Source organism: Elephas maximus, chromosome 19, assembly GCF_024166365.1.
Source record: "Elephas maximus indicus isolate mEleMax1 chromosome 19, mEleMax1 primary haplotype, whole genome shotgun sequence".
Classification (NCBI taxonomy): domain Eukaryota; kingdom Metazoa; phylum Chordata; class Mammalia; order Proboscidea; family Elephantidae; genus Elephas; species Elephas maximus.
The window spans coordinates 46,777,304-46,803,999 of NC_064837.1; the positions used below are offsets into that span (position 1 = coordinate 46,777,304).

Genomic DNA, 26,696 nt, shown 5'->3' on the forward strand with positions numbered 1-26,696 from the left:
TGCTTATTCATGTCCTGCCCAGCCCTTCAAATACATGCACTAAAATGAGTTTAAATCATGGCCTAAAAAATGGAAAAAGGGAGAAAAAAATATATGACTATCTCCCACAAAATTCTCCCACACTTCCCTCTCCCTATACCCCTCCCACCTCCCCCCTACCCTTTCCTAAGGAAGTATATTAACTTTTATTTTTTCTGGCAAAGAACAAGGAATTCTTGGTAACCAGAATCAAACCCTGTGGTCTTTTTAGTAGGGTCTGGCTATGCCTTTCTCAATTCACCCAGCTCGTGTCAAAGCCATGCCATTTCAAATTTTTAAACACAAATCAGACCTGTCTGACTCACCCCTTATGGTGGTTTTCCTACAAACATATCATTAGGTTTTCTCTGGCCATGTTTTTTGCTTTAGAAAATAAAGTTCCTAATTGCCAATCAGGGCCACATCCATAAGATCATCATCTTCCTCCCCAATCATAAAGTCAGGGCTGAGCCTTGAGGGTCTGTCTGCAGATAAGATTGTGTTACTTGTCAAAGACAAGGACTGGTCTGAAGAGATGGGCGATTTAGACCAATTCTCTGGCTTAATGCTATGAGATTTTTTCTTGTCTCGGTCTTTATCCCGGTCCCGGTCCCTATCTTTGTCTTTTACTTTCTTCTTTTCTTTTTTGTGCTTCTTATGCTTCTCTGTGCTGTATTCTGGAAGTGGTCGGATACCATCATCTGAGCTGGGACTGTTCTGATAAGATTTTTCTGCTATGGAGGAGCCTGACTCACTTTCACTGTCCAGATTCTGGGGGGTATATGCTGGTGACTTACTATGGCTGGGAGAGCCACGCTCATGCTTTGGAGTGGAACCACTGATGAGTGGAGAGCCATAGTTTTTGGAAGAGGCCATCTGAGGCCTGAGCCCTTCTCCACTACTTTCCCCAGGTTTCTGCAAAGTCACTTTGGCTTTAATGCTGGGGGATCCTCCATCGTGCTTGCTGATGATAATCTTTGCCACACCTGTGCTCCCCACATTTTTTGACTCTGAAGTCTTCTTGGAAGAATCCACTGAGCCCCCCGAGGTGGAAACCTTTGATTTGTCTTTATCACTTTTCTCACGCTTGCCCTGGAACTCTCCTCCTGACATGTTATGCTTGGAGGACATGGGATGGCTAGAATTCGTGCTCACCCCCATCTGGCCATCCATCTGGTCCTCCCCCCCTGGGCCACTGGTGACAACTCCATGCTTCAGTTTATCTATGACTGCCGTTAAGGACGGCTTCTTATTTCTGCTGGGAGATTTCCCTTTGGAACTCCCATGCTGGTTCTGAGAGGATGACATGGAAGAACCACTTGAGGAAAAGGAAGAGGAAGATGCTGTACAAGAATTAGATGATGGGGGCGTTTTCTGGGACAATGACCCTGAGGATCCTAACCCTGAAGATTTCATGCCAGAGCTTGAACTAGTTCCAGATATATGAGAACCACCAGAACCTGAACTGATAGGGGACTTGGCTTTAGAGGATGGGGGAGTCCCCGGAACAGGCTTCATTGGAGAGGCAAGCTTATCAGAGGCTCCAGGTGGCCTTGAATGAGAAGGGGATATGTTTGGTTTACTTAGAGAAGGATTCATAAGTGACGATGGCTTCCCTTGAGGTTTCATCTTGGTGCTACTGGAGCCACTGCTCAGTCCATGCTTGGTAATGGGAGAGGAGCCTGGCTTCCCCCCAGACTGGGATGAATTTTTGGACTGGCTAGATCCAGAAGACCCTTGGCTAGAATACATACTGCTACTTAACTTGGAACTTGATGAACCTTCTGATTTACTGCTTTTCATCTTGCCTGAAGTGGAAGCAGAAGACGAGGAAGAGGAAGAAGAATGGCTATGATGGCTTTTACTGCCTGAGGAAGACACAGAACCACTGCTGGTGTACTGACTGTGAGAGGAGGACTTGCCCACCATCACTGTTCCCTTGGGAATCTGAATAGTAATTTTGGGAATGGGTGGTGTAGCAACACCTGGGGGAGTCTGAGATCTTCCTGAACTGCCTGGAGATTTGGATCCACCTGTACTGGTAGGTGGGGTGAAAGGTCGGTTAGAGGAACTGTGAGATGGAGACTTCCCCTCAGTGTCTGCCTTCTTCCGCTTTGGAGGCTTATCTTTGCTTTTGCTGTCATTAGAAGGGGTCCGACTGCGTTTCCCTGGTTTGCTGTCTAATCCTGGCCCTGACAGACTACTGTTACTGGTACCATTGCCTTCCTTTACCCTCTTTTGAGTCTTTTCTTTGCCTAAGTCCCCAGTGGTCAATAAAGGACTCTGGCTACCACTGTGATGCTCCATAATATCTGCAGGACCCAAAGCCTTACCAGCCACTGTTATAATACTGAAATCAACTGTGTCAGCTTGGCTATTGCCTTTAAACTTAGTCTCTCCATTATCACCTCCAAGCATTGGCACCCCCAAAGTATTTAATGCCTGGGATGCAAATCCTTTGAAATCATCATTATCCCCACTTTGGCTGCTTTCATCAAAGTATTCTTCTCCAAAACCACTTTGGCTTTGGCTGTTCAATAAATCAGGATTGAAATCTACTCCATCAGGAAAAAAATGATTGGTAGGAGAGTCACTACTGGGGCTTCCAGCAGCATCTGCAATAAGGTCAGCTGGATCAGTGTATGGATTTTCATTATTATTGGTTTGAAAGACATCAGGGTCAAAGAGGGCACTCTGAGAATGCCCAGAGCTTGAAGAATCTCGAACAGGGGTGCCAATGGGTGGGCAATCATCACTAGTGCTGGGAAGCTTAGAGGCTTCTTCTGCAATGTCTGAAAGGATATCAGTTACATCTGGGCCAATGCTGTCTGAACTGGATAGTCGGACCATCCTTTGAATACTGGGCTGGGGGTGAGGTATTGGTTGTGGGTAAGTTGTTGGGGGAGTGCTACACTGGCTTGGAGCTGGAGTGATATGTGGAGTATCCAGAGCGTCAGCTGTCATGTTGACATCAAAGATAGGGTTCTGTGAGTCAACATCCATTGAAAATAGCTCCCTCTGAAAGTCATCTTCAGTCTGGTGCTTCGGTTTGTCAGGCGGTAATCTTGATGACTTCTTCTTCTTCGTCTTGTTGCTCCCCGAACACATTTCCATCCGGGGTGAGCCAGAAGAGGAGTTCTGCCTTTCTAAAGGGCTGCTTCCATAAAGGGTTGAGAAATCCTGGGCAGGATTATCTTTAAGAAGGTTCATGAGCATCGGGTGGTTCTTGGTGTTGCCGGCCATCGAGGAGACAGGTGGCGGCGTGTGATGAGGAGGGGTCGGACTCGAGCCAATGGTAGACCCCCCGTTCCCTGTGATTTGCAACAAACTGGTAAGAATTGGGTTCTGAGACACCTTGCTGAAGTCCTCCCCATGGCCCACCGACTCATGCCGATCTTTGATGCTCATGCTCATATTAAACAAGGTGGTAATGGGACCCCCCGGAAAGGTGTTGGTTGGTGTAGTGGTACCACTCATTGGGTTGTTGCCTGTGGTCATGCCATACCCTGGGCTGCTAGCCGGGGGCAGGTTCTTTTTCACCATGTCTTCAACTGTCTCTGCAATGAGGGACAGGGCTGGGGTGTCGGCCTGAATGGTTTCAGCTTTCCTCCGAATAGCCCTCATCGTCACAGGGATGGACATACATCTGTAAGACAATATGGAAAAAACCAAGTTAACTTCGCACCAGCTACTGAATGAAACCAATTTTTCATTTGGGAAAACAGACTCTGATTTTGTCTGATAAACCATCAAGAGATTTTCAGTACACACTTTTCAGGTGATACAAGTAACTTGAAAAACAGAAGCAGTACTATCAAATGCAGAGGTTTGGGTAAGTTCATTCTAAAAAACCCTGACCCTGTAGGCAATCATCAACTTCGTTATGAAGTACTCACCAAAAAGAAAACACAAACAAAATTCCAAATAATTTAATTTTATAATGAAGCTAAAAAAAAAACCCAACACTGGTAATAATGGAACTCAATGAGAAAATGCCTTCCTTTTGAGGCTTCACATGTTAATTAATGGGATATATGATTTATTTTAACTAATGAACCACTAGAAAAATTTCTTGACCCGTCGAGTTCTAAACCTTAATGGCTTCAATAACAATGCTAGTATGAAATCCCGTTTAAGGCAAAGCACTTTTTGTTTTACAGATAAATTTGTATTTATAGGCACGTATTTAAAAATGTTTTGCTCTAGAACTTGTATCAGTAAGCTTTTTCTTAAGGTCCTAAATATTTTAGGCTTTGTGGGTCATATGGTCTCTGTCACAATTATCCAACTCTGCTGTCATAGCAGAAAATAGCCATAGACAATATGTAAATGAATGGAAGTGGCTGTGTTCCAATAAAATTTATGTATAAAAAGAGGCCACTGGCCCTTGCTCTAGAAAACCTTAAAATTACGTATTAATGTTTCTGGGAAGGTGACCGGCTTAAGTATCTTCCCACGTAATACCATTTGAGAAGTTATATATTAAAAGTGGCATAAAGGGTAAGTGAAAAAAGATCTACACCTTATTTCACTCTCTCTCTCCTAAAAGTACCTTAGTTCCAGGCCTGAAGTTACCTACCTTACCTCCTGTTACTCTCATAATGATACTGACAACAACAACAACAAATGGATAAATAAACAACAAATAAATAAGCAGAGCTTATATCACTTTTGAATTTGAAAGAAAAGGGTAAAGTCAAACCAGTGACTTTAATGCTTTCCGCTTAAATTTCCAATTCACCCTAATTCTGAAAACAGCACCCCTTATAAATCCCTTAACGGGACTCTGATGGAAAAGGACTAGTGCTACCTTTGAACAACTTTGGCAATGAAGTCATCTGTGCAGATAAGTGCATCTGACAGCCCCTTGTAGAGTTTACAGCTCACATGTGTTGAGTCCTGCACATCCATTACCACTGAAAGACAAAATATACAGGAAATATTTGGAATTGATGCAGCTTCTGATTTTCCAGAAAAGATACAAGGACAAAACTTCTCTCATGAGCAAGCCACCCACACAACTCACCACACACCAGGGAGTCATTCACAGGGTGCTGAAAAGACACGCTGAAACGGGACTCTGAAAGGGGACACACCTCAAATTGAAGGAGTCCAGGACAATCTAAATGGCAAAGAAAAGGATCATAAAACAATCAACCAAATATAAGACTTGAGACAATAAATAATAATCCCTAAATATACAGAGTGAAATTCTTTCCCTCACTGGAAACTAAATCCCACATTTTTTCACATTCCATATCTACCGTTTTATGCACAGAGGTGATGGAAGGAATCTGCCAGTTTATGGTGTAAATTTCTCCAAAACAAGAAACTACCAATTTTCTCAAGACAGATTTAACCCCTAAAATATAAAAGTCATTGGCAAATATAAACACCCTGTTCTGAAAGTGAATTCTGAAAATAAAGTGACCAAGAGGAGTTTCTCATTCTATCTGAAAAACACACATCCAGACTCACTGCCATAAACCCTGCTTTCTATCAGTATTTGCAGCTGTTAGTTGTGCAGCCTATAGCTTGGTAAAGAAGGGATGTAGAGGCTACAATCTAAAATTATCAACATAAGTTCCTAATCAAAATGCTCTGGCAGCCCAGAGACGAGGATCATATACTACTTCAGGAAAAGCATGCTTCTCTGTAGGACTGAAACTATTTGAAAATCCTCCTAGGGCGCAAGCACATGAGATAGGAGGCCCACAAATATCTTTTGCATATGCTCTACGTCTCAGAAGTTTCTCATTTCTAAAGCAATTCTTGTTCCCATGAAAGGTATCTTGATTTACCTTTCCAGTTTCTGCTTGCCTACCAATTTGCACTGATACATATCTATCACTGACGTGTTTTACAACTAAAGGTAAAAAATTAACTTTGGATAGCTGGAGCAGTCAAAATTCACATCAAGGCTTCTAATGGCCAGCTGTGTTTAAGAAACATAAGCATTCCAGTATTTGGGGGTGGAGGTGGGGGGGTGGCACAGTGGCACAGGGTACCCCTGTTTCAAGCTATACGAGTGAAGTTCACTGAAGAACGGGAAGGGAAGTGTACTTGGGACTAAAGCTGGAGAGCACTGTCCCAACAATCAAAAATTTAGCTATCAAGAAATCCTCTGTCACAATGGCATCTTAACTTCTACCTAATATATCTACTGCAAGGTACAGATGCTGAGCTACCCAATTATATTACTGTGTGCAGAAAAACCATATGCTCACTATAATATACAATAATACAGTGGTTCCCAAATGCCAATCTATAGACTGGTTCCATCAACAGTATTCATGAGGTTTAAACTAGACTCCCAACTCCTCCCACTGAGGTTCTAATCCAGACCATGAGTGTGGGAACCAAAAAACCATTGCCATTGACTCATAGCGATTCTACATGACAGAGCAGAACTGCCCCATAAGATTTTCAAAGAGCGGCTAGTGGATTCGAACTGCCGACCTTTTGGTAAGCAGCCAATCTCTCAACTCCTGTGCCCCCAGGGCTCCAAGCACCCATATTTTTAAAAGCTCCACCAGTAATTTTGATGTCACCAAATTAGTAGTTGGTGTCTATCTGCTAGTAAATATATCAAAAGGAAAAGCAGTACCTTCTTTCAGAATAGTTCTTTTGACACAGCTTCCAATTAGGGTATTATAGGCCACTTGGTGTCTGATCAGATTTAGAATAAGAGGAACCCGGCCAGGGTGCTGAAAAGTGATTTTGCTAACAAGGGTTCCCTGTAGACTTCGGCCATCTGGAAGAGGAGCATCCTTGTTGAGGAAATAGCAATGCTGCTGGCCTGGAAGAGCCTGGGCAAAAATGAACAAAGCAAAAGAATGTCACTCGCCCATTGTACTCCAGCCACAAACTATCCTTAAAAAAAAAAAAAAAAAGGGGCAGCAACATGTTGGGGAAAAACAAAACTCCATAGTGAATTCTTTGGTCAGCTGATATTACAAATGCCAATTAGTCATTTGGCTAAAAAGACCCTGTCTTAGTTATCTAGTGCTGCTACAACAGAAATACCACAACTAGATGGCTTTAACAAACAAATTTATTTTCTCACAGTTTAGGAAGCTGGATGTCTGAGTTCAGGGTACCAGCTTTGGGGGAAAGATTTTCTCTGTCAGCTCTGGCCTTGTCTCTTTAGCTTTTGCTTCCTGGTTCCCTGGAGATCTCCATGTGTCTTGGCATCTATCTTACCCCATCTCTCCTCTGCTCACTTTAATCTCTTTTATATTTCAAAAGAGATTCACTCAAGATATACCCTATACTGATCCTGCCTTATTAACATATTAACAAAGACAACCCATTCCCAAATGGGATTATAACCACAGGTTTAGAGGTTAGGATCTATAACATGTATTTTTTGGGGGGACATAATTCAATCCATAACAAACCCCTTTAGTGAATGCTCAATGCTAGCCGTTTCCTAAACTAACATAAAAAATACCTCAGAAATCTGGGTAAAAACATCAACAACAAAGGAATACATGTGTGGTATATATGTGTGCACAGACAGATTTATCTGTAGGCATATGTACATACAGATATGTGTGTATATGCATGTATATTCACATACGAAATAAACCACATAGAGGACTTACAGATACTTCCTAGACATAACCAAATACCTCCCGAGACTGGTTTTCTGGGTTTGAAGGCTTAGGACCATGGCCGCATGGGACAACTGAGTTAATTGGCATAATATAGTTCATTAAGTGTGTGTTCTATATCCCAATGTGGTGAGTAATGTCTAGGGTCTTAAAAGCTTGTGGGCAGCCATCTAAGATACAACTATTGGTCTCTACTTAACAGGAACAAAAGAGAAAGAAGGTAACCAAAGACTCAGAGAAGAAAGTAGTCTAATAGTCTACACGAACCATGGCCTCATCTACCCTAAGACCAGAAGAACTAGATGGTGCCTTGCTACCACTACCAACCATTCTGATCAGGGCCACAATAGATGTATACTAATAAAAAAACGGGAGAAAACTGTGGAACAGAACTCAAATTCTTAAAAAGTCCAGACTTACTGGACTGGTTGAGACTAGAGGACTTCCCCAAGACTACTGCCCTGAGATACTCCTTAAACCAAAATTATCCCTTGAGGTCATCTATTAGCTTATAACAGATTGGGTCATAAAATGAAGAGTAATGCCCGTGAGCACTGTGTGCTCCTTTGAAAAATCATCTCTATGAGACCAAATGGACAATTACTCTAAAGTAAAGATAAGACGGTAAGAGGACATGGAAACTAGAGTACTGGAAATGGTATAACCACAACGCAATCAATGAGAATGATGACACATTGTGGAAAATGTAACCAATATCACTGAATAATCTGTGTACAAATTGTTAAATTAGAACCTAATTTTCCTGTGTAAACTTTTACCTTAAATACGGTATTTTTTTTTAAAAATTATATTCTCAACAATAACAACAAAATAAAATTTAGGAAAAAAAACTGTATAAAAGCGCTTCCTGTACTGTAAGTGAAAAATCTGTATTTTTAATAAACACCCTATATAATTATAATGCAGACAAAATTTGGGAACTACAACTTCAGACCATCTGCAAAACATTCAAATCAATTCAAGCCCAGATGAGGTTTAGAACCTTCATAGTTTACTCTCTGTATGTACTTAAAGACCTTTCTAGGTTATAAACTCATGACATTTGCAAGAATAGGAATTCTTAAAACTCACTTAAAAGCTGGTAAAAGTTCAAATAATGTTAAGTAGCTTTAATCTGAGACTTACACAATGAAATATACATTGTTGTTTCCTGGCTTGAAAGCTCATGCCCTCTTTCTTCAGTATTTTTCAAAGATTTCTACAATCTCTTGTCTGACCGAGCAAATAGGACCAGCATTCCAAAAGAAAATTATCTGACCTCGACAATCCTATAAAGGAAAATCTGAGCTTGGATCCCATCACCACCTACAACATTCTAGCTGCATAGGGATTTTTTCCCCCCACCTGCTGCCAAGTCAATCCCAACCCACGGCAGCCCCATGAGTTAGAGTAAATTTGAGCTCCGTAGGATTTTCTTGGCTGTAATCTTTAGAAGCAGATCACCAGGCCTTTCTTCCATGGCACCACTGGGTGGGTTTGAAACACCAACCTTTTGATTAGCCAAGTGCAAACTGTCTGCACCACCCAGGGACCTTCATAGTGCCTTACTTACCGCATAAAACCGCATGTTGTGATTCAAAGGTATGGGGTCAGGGTCCTTTGACAGCTCAAACTGAGTGATCAGTTCATACAGGGGTACATAAGTTGGTTGAGCTTCAAACAATGGAATTCCTAGAGAACCAAGGATCAGGGTAATGGTCACATTGAGAACAAAACACTGAGAGCTCAGTTTTCCCTTCATGACTTGTAATTTATTCACTGACTTATTCAAAAAGTATTTACTGAGCATTATTAGCATATAGCATAATCACATCTACACTTATCAGTACTTTTTTGAGGGTTATAAGACTGGAAGAAGTCTAAGATAATATGAATTTGAAGTTTCCTTTTCAAAATACAACAAGTATTAGCTCCTGGTGCTTAAAACTCACCTGTGCAATTCTGAAGTTTCTGAACAAATGCTCTAGATACTGGGATTGGCTGGGGAAATTTCAAGAAGAAACAGGCAGGAAGATCAACACTGTTAGCACTGGTGATTGAGGAGAAGGAAGGGGTCCTTAAAAAAAAAGGGAGAGGGTTAGATTTTGACTTGATATGAAAATGAAAAACCCAAACCCCCATTTTTAGACACATATATATCACATATACACATACTTACAAAGTCTATCAAAAGCTCAATCTTTGAACTTGCTTCCTCTACTTCTAAAACATCCTATTTGTTAATCTGGAAGTATTTAATCAAATATTTATCCTGAGGCATGTTCTCCAGTTATCATAACTCCAAATCAACATCTTAAGTCCCAAAAGATAAAAGGGAGCAACCACTTAACCAGAGAATTAGCACAGAGTTTTCTGTTTTCTCTCTCAAGGCAGGGAACGTGTTCTGTGACTAAAGTTCGGAGATAAGCATTCAAATAGATACTGAACAAAAGGGAAATTACATGGATAAAACAAAAAGCCAGTCTCTAGAAATTCAAGTGGGCTAAGAGCCAAGTGAAAGTAACACTTGTTTCATATTGGACTTGAAACTGAAAACATAGACTTGCTACCCTAGAATTATATTTAACTTACCACTTGTTGTCAACTGGATGTGACCCCATAATTAACGGTGCAATTGGGAGTTTGTACATAGCAGATGTTCCTTCAATTGTCACCGATGCATTCATGCCCAAAGATCGAGGAACTGAGAGTAAGAAACAAAGAGGGTGTTCGCCAAAGTAACACAAATTATGGGATTCTCAACATTAAAAAGCAAAAAATATGCAGAATAGCTTCTGTATAAAAGTTTATTAATCATAATTTCTTTATGAGATACTGTAATATCTACCTTAGAAATGCCAGAAGTTGCCTTTCTAAACAACCAATATTTATCATTAAGTAAAACAGAGCGTAGAAAACAATGGATGCCAAGGAAAAATTTTTTAAAGGTTCATTACCAATATTTACTTATTTTCTGTAACTTAAGAAGGCATTTAGGTGGAATTATGATTATGGGATAGAGTCAATGACTTATGTTAAGAGGGAAGCAAATGAGGTATTAGGCCATTTCTCACTATCTTTTTTGGCATATAAAAATACAAATAAAAGATAAAATCCGTTACTATATTTCTTTAATAAGTTAGCTAATTTTCTCACCTTTGAAGTAATGAATAAAGCTGATGATTCCTGGTCAGATGGTATATATCTTTTCATTCATTCACTGACTGACTTATTTAAAAGCATTTAAGTTCTTACTATATATGTATGTGTGTATATGTGAATATATGTACATGCATGGGTGTATATACATATGTAGAGAGCCCTGGTGGTGCAATGGTTAAGTGCTTGGCTGCTAACCAAAAGGTTGCAGGTTCAAACCCACCCAGCAGCTCTGCAGGAGAAAGATCTGGTCCTCTGCTCCCATAAAGATCACAGCCTAGAAAACTGTATAAGGCAGTGTCTGCGTACACACACACACACACACGAGCTCTGTGGCACAGTGGTTAAAGTGTTCAACTGATAACCAAAAGGTCAGTGGTTCGAACCCACCGGCCACCCTGCAGGAGAAAGATGTGGCAGTCTGCTTCTGTAAAGATTACAGCTTTGGAAACCCTATGGGGTAGCTCTACTATATCCTACCACCCCTGTTGCCGTCAAGTCGATTCCGACTCATAGTGACCCTACAGGACAGAGGAGAACTGCCCCACAGAGTTTCTAAGGACCGCCTGGTGGATTCAAACTGCAGACCTTTTGGTTAGCAGCCATAGCACTTAACCACTACGCCACTGGGGTTTCCACTCTGTCCTACAGGGTCACTATAAGTCGTAATCAACTAGACAGCAACAGATTTATGTGCATATATAGCCAGTTGCCATCAAGTTGGTTCCAACTCATGGCAATGTCCATGTGTCAGAGTATAACTGTGTTCCATGGGGTTTCCAATGGCTGATTTTTCAAAAGTAGATTACCAGGCCTTTCTTCCATGGCACCTCTGGGAAAACTCAAACCTCCAACCTTTCAGTTAGTAACCAAGTGCATTAACTCTTTGGAGAGAGGGAGGGAGAGAGTGTGTGTGTGTAGTCCCTGGGTTGTTGTTTTCCTCTTAGCTATGGTAGAGCCAGCCTTCAACTCATGGCGATGCCATGCACAATGGAATCAAAGTGTTGTGATCCACAGTTTTCATTGGCTGATTTTCAGAAGTAGATCACCAGCCCTTTTTTCCTAGTCTATCTTATATACACGGAGTTGATTCTCATTATTCCCAAGAGGTACATTCTATGAAGTTGCCAAAAACACTGAATTAATGAATACTTAACAAATGCTACAGAGAAAACACAGGGTTAGATTCCTGTGAGCCTCTGGTCACAACATTTTCATCGACTGATCAATACATAACCTCATTTTATGTGTGTTCCTGTTTAAAGAAACCTTATTTAACATAAAAAACCAAACCTACTGCCACTGAGTCAACTCAAACTCATGATGACCCATAGGTTACAGGGTAGGACTGCTCCATAGGGTTTTCTTAGCTGTAATATTTACAGAAACAGATCACCAGGCCTTTCTTCCATGGTGATGCTGAATGGGTTTGAACTGCCAACTTTTAGGTTAGTAGCTGAGAGCAAACCATCTGCACCACCCAGGGACCAATTAATTTATATTGTTGATTTAGTAACACCAAATTCACAGCCAACAGCTCTATCATTCATGCCTGAATGAAGCTTATCTAACACACTTATTTTCTCTACAAGGAGTATCACAGCCTTGCACTTAAATCACTAGATGGCACTTCAGCACTACACCTGGGAGTCATTTTAAACAGCAAAATCATCAACAAAAAGCACAAAAATGTGAAAAATGTGGCACTAAATGGACTGTAAAAAGGACACCTGTGGTACAGTATGAAAGCTGAAACAAGAAGGCAGAATCACTTTGTTCAACTTCAGCTGGACACCTATGCATGGAGCAACTCAATTTTTTCACCACTCTATGCATTGTTGGGGAAGGATAATTAAAATCTCCTGCGACTGCAGATAAACTTTCCACAAAAGTGGAAGAGAAAGAATAGTTTTATTATTGAATAAGCATTAAACCACGTGTGATGTATATCATAGTCAATCTGCCAGAGACTGAGAAGACAGAATTTTACCCTTTCATACAGCCAAGCAGATGCAACTCGTTTCGTACACGTTCACAAGATAAATGACAACTAGTCCGCAATTAAGAGTACCTAACGGCACTATTTGTCATACATGTTGTTAGTCAACATCAAGTCGATTCTGACTCTTGGTGACCCTATGTATGCAGAGTAGAACTGCTCCATGGGATTTTCAAGGCTGTGACCTTTTGGAAGTACATCACCACGCCTGCCTTCTGAGGTTCCTCTGGATAGGTTCAAACCACCATCCTTTTGACTGGTAGTCAAGCGCTTAACCATTTGTGCCACCCAAGGACTCCTTGTCACACGTAAAAACACATTGTCGTCGAGCTGATTCCGACTCACAGCGACCCTATAGGGCAGGGCAAAACTGCCCCATACGGTTTCCAAGGAGCGCCTGGTGGATTTGAACTGCCGACCTTTTGGTTAGCAGCTGTAGCTCTTAACCACTATGTTACCAGGGTTTCCTTGTCACACATAGTTCAACCTAAATTTACCTGGCTACTGGGATAGCTACCTGTGTCTGTTAATTGCCTATATCCAAAAAAAAAAAAAATTTACCATATTTTTTTAAATTTTGTTTTAGGTGAAAATTTACAGCACAAATTACTTTATTCAAAAACTCATACACAAATTGTTTTGTGACAGTGGTTGCCATCCCCATTGTGTCAGCACTCTCCCCCTTTCCTTTTTCATCCTGGGTTCGTGTCCATTCATCCATCCAGTTTTCCTGTCCCTTCCTGCCTTGTCTCTGCTTTTGGACAGGTGTTGCTCATTTGGTCTCTATATTTGACTAAGAAGCTCATCCCTCATGTTTGTTACTGTTTGTCTTAAGGACCTGTCTGATCTTGGACTGAAAGGTCGGCTTTGGGAGTGGTTTCAGCTCTGAGTTAGCAGGGTGTCCAGGGGCCACAGTCTCAGGGTTTTCTTCAGTCTCTGCCAGATCAGTAAGTCTGGTCTCGACCTATGAATTTGAATTTTGTTCTGTATTTTTCTCCCACTCTGTCTGGAACCAATTTCTCATATCTTTATGACCAGAGGTATGTTTGCATCTTGGAGACTTGTACGAGCTAAAAGTTAGGCTCCTGCCCTACTCTGTCTGGAGCCAATTTCTCATGTCTTTATGACCAGAGGTATGTTTGCAACTTGGAGACTTGTACGAGCTATAAGTTAGGCTCCTGCCCGAGAAGATTAGGGGTGCTATTTTCCTTAACTAATTACATTTCAAAAAAAAAATAGCTTTCGGGTCCTTGAGGAAAAATTCCTGGGTTGTAAAACTTGCAAGAGGCTTATTTATTTTTTGGCCTTTAAAAAGATTTACGTATGTTTCAAAAAGTCAGAGAAATAACTAACAATTACAAATCTTCTAAAATAAATACTTTTCAGAAAAGGGATGGGGAGAGTCTCTTCTCTTTTTTCCAACAAGGAGGGTAAGCCTCTTCTTGTTTAGATTTCTTCTAATTTGTATTTGTCCTTACAGCATATATGCAAATTACTGCAAAGCTACCACAAGTATTGATTTTGGGATTACAAATAAACGTCATCGAGTAGGTAAACTCATGAAAAATGAGGATCAACTGCATGTGTGTATCAGGACATAAGGGCACAAATATGATTTTTTTTTTTTTAAGGATGGTGAATTCATTAGGTGGCAAACCAAAGAGTATAGGCAGGGCCAATACTCAAAACTTTTTTTTTTTTTTTTTAAATATTTTTTAAAAACAAAGCAGCAGTCAAGAAATCACACAATGCATTGTATTGGGCAAATCTGCTACAAAAGACCTCTTTACAATGTTAAAAAGCAAAGATACCACTTTGAGGACTGAGGTACACCTGGCCCAAGCCATGGTATTTTCAGTTGCCTAATATGTATGCAAAACCTGGATAAAGAATAAGGAAGACCAAAAAATAATTGACGCCTTTGAATTATGGAGTTAGCAAAGAATACTGAACACACCATGGACTGCCAGAAGAACTAACAAATGTCTTGGAAGAAGTACAACCAGAATGCTCCTTAGAAGCAGGGATGGCGAGACTTGGTCTCACACACTTTGGACATGTTATCGCAGGGACCAGGATATCATGCTTGGGAAAGCAGAGGGTCAGCAAAAGAGAGGAAGATCTTCAACAAGATGGACTGACACAGTGACTGCAACAATGGACTCAAGCATAACGATTGTGAGGATGATGCAAGACTAGGCAATGTTTCATTCTGTTGTACATAGGATCACTATGAGTCAGAACCAACTCGACAACACCTAATAACAATGACAACTGCTTCAGTTACAGTCTTACCAATATTCTCATGCAAAATGATGGGAGATGTAGTCTTATCATCCAGCAGGTCAGAGGGAGAGGCATAGTACTTCAAGTTCATTAAATGACCTATGAAAAATAACACTCATCAATGCACGTTTATCAGGTAAATTACAAATAAAGAAAAACATTCACATTACTGTAAATATATACATAAAGAATGATTTTCACAGATATAAGAAGTCATGCTCCAAAGCAGGTTATGAAGTATGACAGAAGCAGAAGTATTGATTCTAGAATAATTTACTTCACACAATTTAAAAAAACAAACAAAAAAACTGGGGGAAGGCATGTGTTGGCACCTTAGAAACCATTATAAAAAACACAAATCCCAATAGAAACTGGTAGTTTTCTACCACTATCTTTATATACTCAAGGTGAAATTATTAGTAATGACCCCCCAACTAAAATTAGACATTTTTCTAAATAAGCAAAATATGATCACCTACCCCCACTCCTTGGAGTGAGATAGCCAACACTTCCATGAAGAATCTTATCCAAGGGACTAGCATTGGTTGCTTTCCTGCAAGACAAAAGATCTATGTTTGCTTTTAAGCAAACCCTGAAGGTCTTAGTACAGTTTCATACTGAGTTCAATTCTTAAAAGTCTTATAATACTTTCTAACAACTTTGTTCTCTATTTGGGCATATAGCACACATATTTCACCTTCAAAGAAAAGGGATCATTTTCAAGTACACAACAGTAACATTGTGAGCAAAAGTAACAGCTAGACTGTTATTTATCTGATGAGAGATCAGATTTGACAAATCCAGATAAAACCTATGGAATACCAACCAATAACTTGGTGATACTATTACTCAGAAGATGGAATACAATCATTATTTGGAAAAAGAATAGACATGGACAAGATACACAGTGAAATAGGATCCTAGTAATTCCCAGGATGAAAAACTTTTTTAAAAAACAAGGTACCTAAAAGGGTCATACAGAATCGATGCTTTAGTCAGTCTTACCAGTACATAATTGCCATTTTAGATAGATCCTGTTCTAAGGATTGGAGAGCCAAGTACATTTTAGTCTTCAGTTTGCTGGGGAATGGATAACAAGAACAAGAGTTAAGTACACACACGTACACACACACACACACACACACACACACACACACAGAGACATAGCAAGCCTAAATAAGGGGCAAGTCTATCCTGAACGCAACTAAAACATACAAAAAAAAATAATCAATAATGATCTACCAAACCTAATTTTTATCTGTTTAAAGACCCAAGCACGTTAACAAGATCCCAGTAGGTTAACAATAAAAAAGACAAGCCAGTTTCACAATAATTAATTTGTTTCAGCCTAGAAATCAATATGCTGAAGACATCTCAAAGATTATAGTCATCCGTCTTCTGATATTACAATCCAGTAATGCAGATATTGTGTATTTAAAAGATATAAAGTCAGAAACTTAGCTATTTTGTCAATATGAGTAGAAATCAACAAATGAGGTCGGGCAGAAAACTTGGCAAATTTTTAAGCACAAAATCACATCCAGATTTATACTGATTTTTCCCAAAAAAGCAAAAAAAATCAAAATACTTACTTGTCCCCTGGTAGGTTATACAGATTAACAAGACCCTTAAGATGCTTAGAGAATTCATCAAAATTTTTTTCCCTATAGGGAGTTCAAGGAAAGGGGGAGAATACAACATAATAATTAAAACTAGATCTTACAGAAAAGAATCAAAAATCATTGCTATATAAGACTCTGGTTTTAATCATTTGTTTTAATCTTTATCCCCAAAGTTTTCTAGACTTAACCAGAAGTACAAAAGAAATGAAATTTTTCCCTTTCTCTCTCTGCCCCATTTTTCTGTAGATGGTGTTAATAAGCTGGACAGAGGTCAAAAGGATCCAATAATTCATATTAGCTCCTAAATAAGGAGACCTGGTTTTAATAAGTCACTTTCCTTTCATCTTATATGTAACTGAGATTAGATATCATAAGGAAATAAAATTTTTATTAAAAGAGAGGTAATGGGAAATAAGCTGAGAAGACAGAACACTTGCAGGTATATGGCAACGTGACAGCAGAGAGCTAAGGAGAAAAATGAATGCTAGGAGACAGATGGGAGACCTAGAGGTGGAGACAAACCCCACATATTCCAAAATATTCCTACAACCAGGCCTGCCTCAAGGGTAAAAAAAACCCTACTACTATAACCTCTGGCCATCCAGGACCAGATATTCAGGCTTTGACTTTTAGTCTTTAATCAAATGCGTGTTCTTATGGGCAGGCTCAGAAATCTAACATAACTCAGTGATATTCTCTCTCTGGAAGGATACTTCAAAATTTCCGTATTGAGCACATACTACATATAGACATGAAGATGGTAACAAACTAGAGCAACAGCAAAATATATTCCCTGCCTTAAAATTATCATCTGTACATAGTGAATAAAAAAAAGGTGTAAAATTTAACTTTCTTTCTGAAGTTTCCACTTCCAAACAGGCTGACAAATTAACTTTAAAACACCATCAGTTCATAAGCTGGTGTGGCTCCTACTCCATTTTGTTGTTCTTATTTTGTGCCATCGAGTCAACTGCAACTCATAGCAACCCTACAGGACAGAGTAGGACTGCCTCGTAACGTTTCCTAGGCTGCAGTCTTTACACGAGCAGATCACCAGGTCTCCTTCGGTGAGCAACTGGTAGGTTTGAACTGCCAACCTTTTGGTTAGCAGTCAAGTGCTTCACCATTGTAGCACTAGGACTCCTTTACTCCATTTTAGAGCCAGAAATATTGGCCGTTTGTGAAGTAGTCTAGGAATTCACCTTTGCTAGACTTACCAATTCAATAAAATTATAAAAAGGTTTTTTCTTCCCCCCACATTGTATTACAATTCTTTTAAAACTGGTTCAAGTTTGGTGCACACTTGGCTATACTAAACTGATCATTGAGAAGGCTGAGTGTAAACTTATTTCCTCAATATCACACCCTTTCTAAGACATCTCCATGTTATAGCTAAGAACTCTGCTATGTTTAAAACGCAAAATTGATGCAATGACTTTGTCTAATTCCCAGGAAGTTGATTCTGGGTTTAAATTTAAGGACAGAAATTTCTATACAATTCAAAGGGAAAAGATAAATTAGTGGAAAAAGCTACCAATTACTGAAAGTTTAACTGTCGAGCCTAGCACTTCCACTATGACAGGAATTTATCATACATATGCCTTAATGTAAAATAAGTTCTCAAAATGAAAGGAGAAAAGATTTTCATGGTATAGACTAAATTTTCTCAAACTCTCTCCGATTCAATGATTAGGTTCTATTTATTTTTGTTCCACACAGAATTCCTAAAGCTAGATCAAGGGAGATTTTGCCCTCTAGAGGATATTTGGCACTGTCTGATGATATTTTTGACTGTCACAACTAGGGGGAGACTACTGTCAACTAGCGGGGAGTGGCAGGGGATGCTGCTACAACTTCCTACAACACACTGGGTAGGCCCCCACAACAAAGAATTTTCCGATCCAAAATGTCAATAGTGCTGAGATTGAGAAACCCTGGCATAGACTGAGTAGGGTAAAAAACCAAGCTAAGACGATTCTGAAAGTGAACGAGTACAGAGTCTGAAAAACGTGTTCTTGAGGAAAGTAACTTCTTCCTAGTCTCAAACCCTAGCGATAAAGAAAAACACTGTCTGTCAATATAAAACAAATATCATTTGCTCACCTTAACTGCTGCACAAGCTCTGGGCAGCTCTGAAATTAAAGAAATTATATTAAAATGTTAAACCACTTTAACACCTTGAAGATACCAGGAATTTTTCTCTTTTAATAATAGCACATGCTTTGTAACAAAAACATCAAAACTACAGAAAGTCCCTATATTAAAAGCTCAGAAAGCATCTTCTTCCTACTTGGTGAAGCATGGGGTTTAGGATGGGAAATTAAAAATAAAAATATGTAGTTCATAAAGGAATAAATATTCAGTAGCTTGTTTGAAACATGAGGACCTCTCTTTAATGTCATCCTTGGAATCCACACCAACTATCTGGTTACATAACATTTTACCTTCATCTCTATTACAGGATTTTTTCAGAGACGTTAGCTATGTACAAGATTATCTGTCCTACTTGAGTATGAGTGCTTTCAGGATACCAAAAGCCAAACCCGCTGCCGTCGAGTCAATTCCGGCTCACAGCGACCCTACAGGACAGGGCAGAGCTGCCCCATAGCGTTTCTAAGGAGCGCCTGGCGGATTCGAACTGCTGACCTTTTGGTTAGCAGCCATAGCACTTAACCACTACGTCACCAGGGTTTCCACTTTGAGGATAGGAATCACAAATGATTTATCTTCCTATCCCCAGCACCTACTGTTAATTTGCGCTCACGTCTGTTGATATGGAATGAAAAGGGTTCCTCCAGTGTTTCCACTTGTGAAAGCCCTAGGATGATGTCAGAAATGAACCCACATTATTCTATATTCCACTCTAGCTATTGATGTTGTAGCCCATCCCATCATCTTTATAGTGGCTCATGAAAAAAACTAAACCCAAGCTATTTAAAACCCCAACAGTTCGTTTTTAAGTTAATGTCCCTAAGTAAACCCCAGAGATTCCAGAGAAATATCAACAATACATACCACAGGATTCTCCCCATGGTGGGCCACTTTTACATCACAAAGCTGTCCTGCAGGATCTAACTGCACTTCCACATAGAACATATCTGATGTGATGTAACATTCAGTGCCACTGGCACTGAGATGAGAGCCCAGTCTAGCAGGAACAAATCAAAACAAAAAATTAATACAATTTACATAAATAAAGCCACCCAAAGTCAACACTAAGTTAATATCTCTGCTTACAGATAGACTACTTACCCATTCTGTCTTGCTATAGACTCCAAACGGTCAGTCATTGCTGGTAAAGACGTTACTATGAAAGGACAAAAAGGGAAATCACAAAGCATTCTCCAAATAATTGTATTCTTGAAACACAAAAACCTCCTGAGGAGTATATCTGTCTTTCCAAAGTCATAACATATTTAACAATTCAAATGCCTATAATGGGCACAAAGTTTATTAGTAAAGCCTAGCTGTGGCCTAGGCAATAAAAATTGTCCAAAAAAGGATCTAAGTACTTTGAAAAATTGGGCTTTTCTCCTCTCCCTTTGTTCACTGCCCCTTAGTTGCTACAAGTTATATTTAACTTAAAAAAGACATGCTTATCTGCTAATGCTAGAATAAAGATTAACATCAAAACCAACATAAATACTCAGTTGAATTAGAATCAAAGTAAAACCTATTTTTACTTTCATTGTTCCCCCAAAATAGAATTTAGTAATTATGAGCATGAATAACAAATTTCAAAACCTTATGATCTGCTCTATTGAAAATACTGCCCATAAACACTGTAAAAATCTTTCAAGTAAGTTAAAATATCCACCTTCTTCTTAAGAGCTAATTAGAACATGTGACAAAAAAAGAGCTTTCCCCTGCTATCTTAGTTATTGCCATCAATTATCTTTAAGTCTCTACCAGACCTCCAAAAGAGGATCAAAAATAAATATTTTAGAAGTTCTGGAAAGAGCTCATATTTCGACTCCATATATGAAAGCAAAAGCAACACACAGCATAGAAAGTTGACCTGCCTCAATTTATATTTCCAGTGTAAATATAAAACAGTAGTTCTTAAACTGGGAATTTAAAAAAATCAGCATATTTTAAAAGTGCTTACGAACCTTTGAGAGCCTTCTGCAATGTCTCCAAACAGCTGACCAAATGTTGGTGCCCTCCAGAACTCATCACAACTCTTTTCTCCTGTGTGTCAAGTGGGAAAACATTCCAGGTGAAAATTAATCAAACCTACAGTATTTCAGGTAAATATAAGCATTATACTAATGGTAATATTTCAAGACAGTCTATAGAATCTTAACTGTTACTCTGTCCATCCATATCCACGAGGGTAAAAAAGGGTATTCTCAGATCTAAAATAAGGGAAAAAATTAGGAAGAATCAAAACGTAACAGATGAGATCAGCCTCCTGTAGAAGTGACTGCATTATAAGATTTAAATGGGGTAGCTCAGGAGATTTGGCAATTCCCAAATCTAACAAGGTGATTTGCATATAACCTGAGAAATGCAACCAAACCTTAGTCAAACTAGATTCAAGCTGAATCTCAATTGTATTAAACCCTCACCAAGAAATAGAATATGTAGTACATGAGCAGGACCCCCAAAGAACAAATAATTTGGCAGAGTTTTTTAACTCAATCCAGGAAAGCATCTCTCTGTAAAACATTCCAGTCCCCAGAAAAGTGAACAGATTTATGGTACAAAACAAACGCCTCATTAGTTAATAATCTGACCTCCCTTATACCCTAAATTAAGAAAGGGACGCTCTGGATAATAGATACCAGTATTCTGGTAACTAGCAAGATAAACCTTCTATTATAAATAAATGGATGTTCTGAGTTACATGCTAATCTTCTGTGATTTGGTTAGTATGCCTGTTTTGAAAGGTTTTAAAGGCCTGACATATCAATAAAACTAGGTTTCAGAACCTACACAACTGTTAAGTAGACAATGGAAGCCACGGTGACCAAACCAAGATACTGGTACCCCAACAGAGCACCCAAATAGCCTCCTGGGACTCCTCTAATTACAAAATCATTAATAAAACATATCTCAAACTAGAATATGGCTGGCTTGGAGTACAAAAAATAACATCCTCTAAATTCCCGGACTGGAAAATTTTCCATTTATTCACTTGAGACATTTTTTATAAGATACCGTCTATGCTCACACACGCGTGTCAGAAGATATACATGCATTTGTAGAATTTACAATTACTGAAATCTTTTAGCAACACAACATTTTCATGTCCATTATCTCATTTGATCCTTACCGCAAAGCTATGTGTAAAGCAAACTGGTATTATATGCCTCCATTTTCCAGATGAGAAAACTGAGACTCAGAGAGATCCAGTAAGTGTTCCAAGGTCACAGAGGTAATAAGTGCTGGAGTTAAGCCTAAAATATAGGTCTTTTGACGCTAAATTCAGTTGTTCTGCTAGTGCTGTATCACTAATACATTCATCTTAAACACTAAAAAGTCTATCATACTGAACTTATTCTGGACTCAAGTAAGATGTGGGCAAGGGGTATTTTCATTGAAGTACAACATATATACAGAAAAGTACACAAACCATAAGTGAATAGATGCACGAATTAACACAAAGTGACCACACCTATACAACCACCACCCAGGCTTTAAAAAAAGGGGAGTAAAGTCTTCCTATATTTTGATTACCACTGGAATCATAACATCCTGTGTTGAGACTGGCCCCTTGTGGTCCAGTTAACTGGCTAAGGGCTCCTCATATTGGTGAATGATCAGGGGAAGAAGTAGCAGTATTGCAGAGAAAGAGTTTGAAAGAGTAGACAAGCGAAAGCCCAGGGTTTGCCTGTTATTAGTAATGAAATCACAACCTCTACTAGCAATGCAGACACATCAAAAGTACTATAAGATCAGTATAAGGGAACTTCATGGGAAGTGAAGAATAAAATCTCCTTATACCAGTCCATCAAATGTGCCCCTTATAGGTGCATTACTTAGCACTTTTGCCTGAAATACCCCAGTGTACTCACGATTAACACAATTTTATAAATACACCTCCTTCTCAGGAAGATTCCTAATGTTGACAGCCACCATGTACTCAGTGTTTGATGATAAATAAAACTGAAGACACACTATAAGGACTATAGTTTGAACAAGCCCACATAAAGATGTCAGCTTATTAAATAATTATTTAAGCATACCACTTTACCACAATCCTCACCATGACTTGACGCACAAGCTTAATGGTTTCACTCCAAGGTCTATTTTGGTTAAATTTTGCATGGAGTCGTTCCAAGAGAGAACTCATCTTATTCAGCTTTTCTGACTCTATGACATAAATCAGAAAGAATAATTAGAAACTCTTTTACCAGGCCCTTCCACAGTTTTTCTTGCAAAAGAAAACTCCAACTTCACCCCAGCAAAAACTCAGTTGAAATATTTTTCATTATTATTTACTTCAAAACATACAAAGTATTTTTAATGGTGGGAAGACACAAATTATGGGTCTGACCTAAGGAATACCATACAGCAGGGCTGTTTTCTATTTAAACATTTAAGAGTAATCAAAAGAAGGTCCATCTCTAATCACGATTCAGGATTAAGCTACAATTCAGTGACAAAGTCATTTCATGATATGCACGAAACCCCTTGCATGACAGATGTAGAGCATACATTTGAACATGGCCTTACTATGGCTAATTGGTATTCAATGTGAAAACACTGACTTCCTAAATATTTTGACATAATTTTGAGAGATCAATTTGTAGGTGCTATCAAAAAAACAAAGGAGCCCTGGTGGTGCAATGGTTAAGCACGCAGCTGCTAACTGGAAGGTCAGAGGTTCAAATCCACCAGCCAGCCCGAGGGAGAAAGATGTGCGGCAGTCTGCATCCATAAAGATTTACAGTCTTGGAAACCCTATGAGCAATTCTACTCTGTCCTATAGAGTCGCTATGAATCGGAATCAACTCAACAGCAACGGGATCAAAAAAACAGGCTCTTTTGGGTTTGTTTGTTTGTTTGAAGATCTATCTATATGGGATCAAACTGACAACAGCAACCTGAAAAATTAGGTAGGAAACTTAGGGGCAGTAAGCTTATGTTAAGGGCAGAGGAATAACTCAAAAAAGGAGGGTGAGAATGGTTGCACAACTCAAAGAATGCAATCAATGTCACTGAACTGTATGTGTAGAAACTGTTGAATTGGTCTATGTTCTGCGGAATATAGTCTCAACAACAGTAACAACAAGAAAATAAAATAAATTATGAAAAAAAAGAAATCAGGCTCTGTTAGCCATTCAGGTATTTCTTATTTGAGTTTAAACTAAAACTACATGGACACGGAAAAGATCTATGACCAGAGGATGAATCTCCAGCAGAGCTAAGAGAAAGGTAGACAAGAGTGGTTTTTGGACTAAGTATGTGCCCTCCAACCCTCCTCTAATTCTTAAGCTACCCAGTATGAGCAAGGAGCTGTGCTAAAGACCACTGGAAAAGCAAAAACATATAAAATGTCTGAGATGACATATGTGAAGGATGTGGATAAGTTAACGTGGAAATAACAGTCACACAAAGCAAAGTGAGATATGCTCTCAAAAACAGAAACACATCACTACTGAAATTCAAAGGAAAAAAAGTTCATGATCAGTTGTGGGGATGTTACAAAAAAGATAACAGTTGATGCTAGCATTGAAAAATGAATAGAATGTCATCAATCAGAGTTGATGCAAGAGGGAGAAGATCTTCTAAAACAAGATCCGTCTTTCTTGGATGCTCAAATCGACATTTTTTAAAGCAGCTATTCTATGCCAGGGACTACATAAAGATGAGGAAGGCAGGGTCCCTAATCCACAAAGCTTAGGATAAAGTGAAGAAGATAAGTAAACAAAAATAACACAAGGAGTTGTTTTAGCAGAACTATGCCCAAAATGCTAAGGAAGAATTTAAACTGGAGCTTGGAACTTTAGAGGGGCTGGGTAAGGTTCCACAGAAAAGTTATTTTTCAGCAGTTGTAAGTTAGTCCGGCCACTGGAAGGATGAAATTCAAAGCATTTTAAAAATATACAATAGCACGAGGTCTGAACACTGTGGTATTCTAGGGAACTGCTGGCTTTTAATATCATAAGATCCTAATCATCCCACTCACACCAAAACATCCTCCAGTACTTTTACATGCAGCTCTGTATTGTTAGTTTTATGTCGCTATTCAGACATCTCTTCTTGCACCAGGTAAAAGCAGTTTTAGATTCACTCACCTGGTTTCCCACCACTTTAGGCTAAAAGTGCCCTGAGACCCAAATGATTGCCCCAGTAGAGCAGGAAACCTTCACAGAAGTTGGAAGCCCCCATCACCCCAAAGTTGGAACTTCACCATCACCTGAGAAAGCACGGTCAGTCTAAAACTCATACACATCTTGCCTCCTGGACTCTGAGCCCTCTGGAGAGTGGCGCCCATGGGGCATCGGCCTCAGCCCCTCTCACCGGTTGGCTTCCTCCAATCGTGTCCCGCCCTCTTCTCTCCCCCTCACTCACCCTCGGCTTCCCCCTGAGCCTTCATCCTCGAGGTGGGGAAGGCCTGAGTCTGCCACACAAGAGGATTAGTCCTTCCCCACCAACGGGGGAACCAAATTGGTTCCGGTTCCCGGGACGCAGGGCACCAGTAGTCCCCACTCTTCCCGGGAAGGCTCAGTCCGAAGTCCCCGGCGGCAAGAAGTGAAGGGTGCTCGCGGCCGCCGCCATCTTCCCCAACGGAACTTCCCAAAGATCGCGAGACTAACCGGGATCCTGCGAGAGAAGGGGCAGGGCATCAAAATGTCGCGAAAAATAGTTAATTCACGCTCCTCGCGAGATTCTTGTGGCCCGGCCTTTCCTTCACTCCTGACTCTTTCACATCTCACGTACCGGGGCCTTGAGCTTGCGAGCGGAAAGCCTCCGGCTGCGGTAGTAAAGAGGTTCTTTCCACTTTGGCAGTTGAACAGTTCACAAATTATAAACTTCGGCTTTCCTTACTGAAAGACTATTTCTTCGAAAAACATTAGTATCAGATTTTATTAAAGATAATACCTTTTCTGTGAACTGCTAGATGAAATAATTGTTAAAAGATATCGGCATTTTGTAACACGGTGTTCGAAGTCAGCCCAACATACTTAATTCACATATTCTAGTTTGTTTACATTTTTAATTTCAGAAATATTTCTTGAGCAATTCCACTATTTTTGAAGATCTGAGGGATTTTGGGATAAGGTAAATTTATTTGCAGCGAAGTCTCTGCTGGTCTTAATTATATTTAAGGTCCCAAATGGGATCACAATTGATTTTGCCCTGTCTTTGTAATCATAGTGAAAACAAGCGGCTTAACTAGTTCTCTACACTAAATCACAAAGAATATGTAGTCGTACCTTTTGTATACAGTAAATCTTAAAGAGAAATTTGCAACAGTGATAAGAAGGTCTTGGCCAATGGAACTGAAGAACCAGGCTAAAATACAACAAGGCTAGCATTAAGGGAAAGTTCTTAAAGTAGTTAAAACTAAGGTTTTTTAATGTATTTTTTCTATACACACATCTTTGAAAATAACATTACCACTGAAAAGTTGGTCTTACCTAGTTCGCTACAAGAATATTAAGCAGTGTACTAATACAGGCTTTCTAGTCTCAGGCATTTCCCACCTTTCAAAAATGTTATTCAGACATCTTCCAAAGCCATCCCAACAGATACTGCAGTTCAGGTGAGCAGGCACAGCAGTGTAAACTTAGTAAGAACAAATACTTGGAAATGTATGGGGATGTGTTTATTGCCACAAAGATTTATCTCTAACAATGCTTCTTGAAAATGAAGTTCAAACTTTATTTCTTGTTCAGTCCTCTTATCCTCATACCTTTGAATCACTACACAGTGAGTTTCTTGGGGGAGTAATTGTCCCTCATTTCTGAATCCTCACTGCCTAGCGCTGTACTTGGATCTAATAGGAAAATCTTTTACTGAGCCTACAAGGCCTTGCTAGAC

The 26,696-nt window shown here is 39.5% G+C and overlaps 1 protein-coding gene across 4 annotated transcripts; it reads right to left on the reverse strand.

The window, feature by feature from the left end:
- Positions 1 to 420: 420 nt before the first annotated feature.
- On the reverse strand, positions 421 to 25,461 carry MED1 (mediator complex subunit 1). 4 transcript variants are annotated; one of them, XM_049861538.1, is made up of 17 exons: positions 25,224 to 25,461; positions 22,912 to 23,018; positions 20,813 to 20,891; positions 19,953 to 20,007; positions 19,716 to 19,848; positions 18,804 to 18,832; positions 16,671 to 16,742; positions 16,084 to 16,158; positions 15,558 to 15,631; positions 15,088 to 15,177; positions 10,227 to 10,338; positions 9,587 to 9,711; positions 9,208 to 9,326; positions 6,626 to 6,827; positions 5,045 to 5,140; positions 4,829 to 4,934; positions 421 to 3,664 (listed from the first exon to the last, which is right to left on the reverse strand). In XM_049861538.1, exons 1-17 carry the CDS (start codon positions 25,246 to 25,248, stop codon positions 421 to 423), a joined length of 4,743 nt encoding a protein of 1,580 aa, XP_049717495.1. In that variant the 5' UTR covers positions 25,249 to 25,461. The 4 variants fall into 4 exon arrangements, with proteins under 4 accessions (XP_049717495.1, XP_049717497.1, XP_049717498.1 ...); XM_049861540.1 differs by lacking the exon at positions 22,912 to 23,018; XM_049861541.1 differs by lacking the exon at positions 25,224 to 25,461 and having other exon boundaries at positions 22,892 to 22,966.
- Positions 25,462 to 26,696: the final 1,235 nt, after the last annotated feature.

Coding starts and splice junctions, on each gene's coding strand:
- MED1 (XM_049861538.1), bottom strand. CDS start 25,248: ATGAAGGCTCAGGGGGAAGCCGAGG. Junction 23,019..25,223: donor GGCTCAGGGGGAAGCCGAGG/GTGAGTGAGGGG, acceptor TTTATGTCATAG/AGTCAGAAAAGCTGAATAAG. Junction 16,159..16,670: donor TATAACCTACCAGGGGACAA/GTAAGTATTTTG, acceptor TCCATTCCCCAG/CAAACTGAAGACTAAAATGT.